General features: G+C 39.3%; 1 protein-coding gene across 1 annotated transcript; it reads right to left on the bottom strand.

Moving 5' to 3' along the window:
• Positions 1-2881: 2881 nt before the first annotated feature.
• LOC116700688 (uncharacterized) lies at positions 2882-4085 on the bottom strand. Its single transcript, XM_032534079.1, has 2 exons — positions 3940-4085; positions 2882-3517 (listed from the first exon to the last, which is right to left on the bottom strand). Exons 1-2 carry the CDS (start codon positions 3956-3958, stop codon positions 2895-2897), a joined length of 642 nt encoding a protein of 213 aa, XP_032389970.1. The 5' UTR covers positions 3959-4085; the 3' UTR covers positions 2882-2894.
• Positions 4086-4356: the final 271 nt, after the last annotated feature.

The raw sequence follows: 4356 nt of genomic DNA on the forward strand, positions 1-4356 counted from the left end.
GATGACAAGCCTCTCAGAGTGGGCTCAGTTGCCAGCAGGGGGTCCTGTCCGGACCAAGAATGTGCAGCTAGCGGAAAAAGCTGCTCACAGTCAGTGAGACAGCTGCTGTTTGATGAGGGTGGCCCTTCTGAGAATGAACAGTTCCGGGGGATTTTTGAAGCTCTGTTTTTGCAGTATAACATGACACCACACAGAGTCCGGCTAACATTGCAGCGTTGATGGTGAATAATGCAGAGGAGGTTTTGTACGGATGCAGACAAAGGGAGAAGTTGAATAAAGGATAGTGATCCAGCGGGGGAACTATAGAATGAGGATGATGTACCAAAATCCTTGTAAGGTAGAGACGCAGTCTTACATCGCTGCGTCTTTTTTTTCTGCCTCCATGCAGGCCCAGATGGTAGCCTATATTTAGCCTAGTATGATTGTGATTTTATGTATGCCTATAATAAAGAACAGAATAGTCTGTAACTTTTTAGAATTTGTCACATACTATTGGAAAAAGATTTTGCATGGTCTGTTAACTTGTGGCACTTGATCGTTGTTTAGGCACAGTAAACCACGTCAAGCCTTTTCAAAATGATTGGACTTTGGGTTAGATTTTTTGTTTTGTTTTAAGAGGTTATGAGGCCCAATATGAGAGAGACGTTTGGTGAGCTCTGATTGTTGTTTAGGTACAGTAAATCATGTTAAGCTTTTTCACGTTAAGCATTTTAGAATGTCCTCTTTGTACACCGTCAGCTCAGCTGTACTTCATGGAGGGGCGAGTGAGTAACATTGTATCTTTAGACTCTACGTGGACCATGGTTCCCCCCCACCCCCATCCCCCTCCCAGCGCCCCCCTGCCGAAAATAACTTCCGCGCCTCTGCTGTACAGTAGTGCATTCATTACCCCATCGCTTACTACTGTGTCAGCAGTACACATGAAATAATAGTCACTATATTCCTGGACAAAGAAAAGTTGAATGTTTCACAATGCAAAAGAGGAGTTCAAAGTATTCTATGCAGCAGGATCTCAGAGGACAGATTATGAAACAGATAGTGAACAAGGTGGGATGGGTAAAATGTAATTTTGCCTGTCCCTTTTGATTTGCAGTTTGAGTATGAGTGTCTAGGCTGCCGCACAAAACTGTTAGAGATACTGCTTGTTGTGTTTGTATAAAACTAGGAGGATAAAACCAGAAGGATATTGTGTTTCACTTTGAAGTTGTCTGAAGAAGAATAGTCTCAGTTGGGCTTTTTAAAGGTACTTTATTGTCACATACACATACACGTAGAAAAATTCATTCTCTGCATTTAACCCATTCATCAAGGGAGCAGTGGGCAGCCATTTACATTGCCCGGGGACCAACTCCATCTCTGAGCCATGATCGCGGGCACTGACTGATGAGCCTAGTACATGTTTTTTGATGTTGGGGGAAACCAAAACTTGTGACGCCACAGTTCTAACCATTGGGCCACCACGCTGCACTTTCTTTGTTTGTAGCCAAATAGCCTATCCTATCCTTTTAATCATCCCCCAACTCTTTTTACTTTAAAAATTTAAATCCCACAGTAGGAATATGGCATCTTTAACATGCACCACATAAACGAACGAGTGGTAATTCAGCACTGTGACTGCAATGTCAACGTACTTCATCAGTAAAACTCTGCAGGGCATCTGAATAGTATGCAGCCATTCATACCAATCTACTGCTAAGTGCTCTGGCTAGCATAGAGATGGATTCAGTGTCTAAGATTTAACAGCTTGGAAAATAAATAAAGAGTCAGAGGCCTATTTTTTGCCTTCTCTTCTATCTGTCTTGTGAAATGACCTTTGTATTCGTCGGATGGAATATAAAGTCATGTATTTAAAAAAAAAAAATAGGAATGTTTGCAGCATATGTAATTGCTTGATATTTTTCCTGCAGGGATTATGGCATGGCTGAAGAAATGTATTACTGTAATATTGTAGTAAGCAAAGAGAGACTTGAATCAGCAAATGACGGGCGTTGTAGGAACAGAGTCGGTGTGCACAGAAAAATATCAGGACTTTGTGCAGGAAATAATTGTCGGCAATGATGAATATGTGTGTGTGTGTGTGTGTGTGTGTCAGAGTGACAGAAAACAACAGCAGATAAAGCAAGAATCTCAGTTCAGCATTCTTAGCATTCTCTTAATCCTAATCCAATCTATTTCCCTTGTATTGTTGTACTTTTATTGTATTGCTGTATTGTTAAGCACCTTGTATTCCAATTTTGTGTGAAAGGCCTTATATACATACATGAATAAAGTTTAAATCAAATTTAAACTGCAACAGAAAGGACAAGAAAATGGTAAATTGTAACAAACTATTAGAGCTCAAAGCCGGAAACACAACACCGAGATGTCTCCCGCATGAATTATTGGTCCTGGGGACTCACCATAGCCTGATTACATTCATGGTTTGGCATCACAAGTGAACCAGTTGTGTGTGTTCTCTGTGTGTGAGAGGGTCAGGACTTTAATCTCTGGCCCCCAGATTCAGTAAGAACGACCAAAATCAATCAAACCTGTGTGAAGGAAATCGATATCCATTAAAAGGCACAGAAAAAAGTGCAGGATGGAGGAAACAAAAACAAGCCTGCTGTGTATGTGTAGTAGTAACACAGCAGCATAAAAGGTGTTGGTTATGTGAGATTTGGAAGTTTATGTGATGTTTAATAAAAAACGGTTTTCTATAAGATTAAAACAGGGTTATTCCATTACAATTTAAAGAAGTCCTACAATGTTTTCCCAACCCAGGTCCAAACCTTATAATGTCTTCATTTTCATACAGTAGGTAAATAGTGAGAACTCTAGATGTTCAATGTGAAGATCTTTCAAAAGAAAGTGTCAGTCAGAAAAGCAAAATGAAATTGCTGCTCAAAATTATTTATTCACAAATACAAACGGTTTAACAACTCCATGTCTATGGTGTCCTCCCAAGGTTCAAGACAAAGAAAAAACTCTTCTGTCCCTCCTTCAAGGGGTACTGGGAGTAAACTCTCTCTTCTGTCCAGGATTTCTTGTGGAAGTGGATAATCGGTGTTGGACTCCGTCCGCTGCAGAGACAGATTCAGAAGCTCTGATTTGTTTTTAGTTTCACTGGTGGCCTCTGCTTTTATCTGCTGTTTGGATTCATCAGCTGTATCTTTAATGCCTGGCATGGGGGCCGGCTCCGCTCTGACAACACCTTGGCCTCCTACGCTGTTCCTTTCCTCTTCTGAAATGATTTTTTCTTGAGCTTTAGCCTCAGCCTCCTCAGCTCTGATCTTTTCCAGCAGTCGTTCATGCTTCTGCGCAAAGCTCTCCGTCCTTGGTGGTAGCTGCAACGCTGACCTTGACAGCTTTTTAGGAGCATCTGGATGAATGTAGCCTTCGTATACGAGGCTGTGGTCTCGCCTACTCTTTGTATAGAGTGCAATACAGCCATGTTGTCGACTAGCTTCAGAAAACACAGGCAGAGTAGCCCACTCTTCCGGCATCTTACATAGCACATATTTTTTTGTTGATGGAGCAACTGTAAAAGAATAGCACAAACACAATAATAAGATTGCTCATATGATAATATAACATATATATAACAAAAGGTTCAAACACAGGTTTGAGAATAAAACAGGAATGAAAAATGAAAGAATCAGGGTTAGGATGCACTTTTTTTTTAAAGCATACACAACAAAATTGCAATATTACAATTTTAGAAGAAGACAGGGGTGAAAATAATTGTAATTCATCCATGAATTAAATGCTTAAACATGTCACTAATGTAAGAAACTGTATGCCATTTTTAGATCCTGAAAACAGTTATAGTGGATAGCAGTGTAATTATTATTCATCTCTAAAAGGTTGAACTGTGTCATCTCAATAGCAATGAAAATGATGGCACATACTGTACACACAAGAAAACAGAACCCTTGTGTTCAATGTTAAATTTCAACTTACTCTTTTTTGATGTTTCCATTATTGTGGATATCTGTGACTATCCTGCAAAAAACTAATTTTGGTAAAAAAGTTATCAGTGATTAAAATCCACTGAAGGCAGCACCACATGTAAACAAAATGGTCGTCCCAGCAGCCAAGTTCAAAATACAACAATGGAATACAACATGATGAATATTTGTTTTTGAAACAAATGTGGCAACTCATAGTGACAATTTTTAGTCTTTTTAAAACAAAAACACACAAAAACATTTATCTCAAATTGAGAAATGTTGTATACCACATTTAGCTATTAACTAATTTCCATTTGCAATTCCTGGTCAGGTACACAGAACAATCACCAGAAACATTCATTTACATGGTACACAGACATAGGCTTCATCCAAAATAGCATACATTACATACTCAATATGAACAGCA

This window comes from Etheostoma spectabile, chromosome 13, assembly GCF_008692095.1.
Source record: "Etheostoma spectabile isolate EspeVRDwgs_2016 chromosome 13, UIUC_Espe_1.0, whole genome shotgun sequence".
NCBI classification, from domain to species: domain Eukaryota; kingdom Metazoa; phylum Chordata; class Actinopteri; order Perciformes; family Percidae; genus Etheostoma; species Etheostoma spectabile.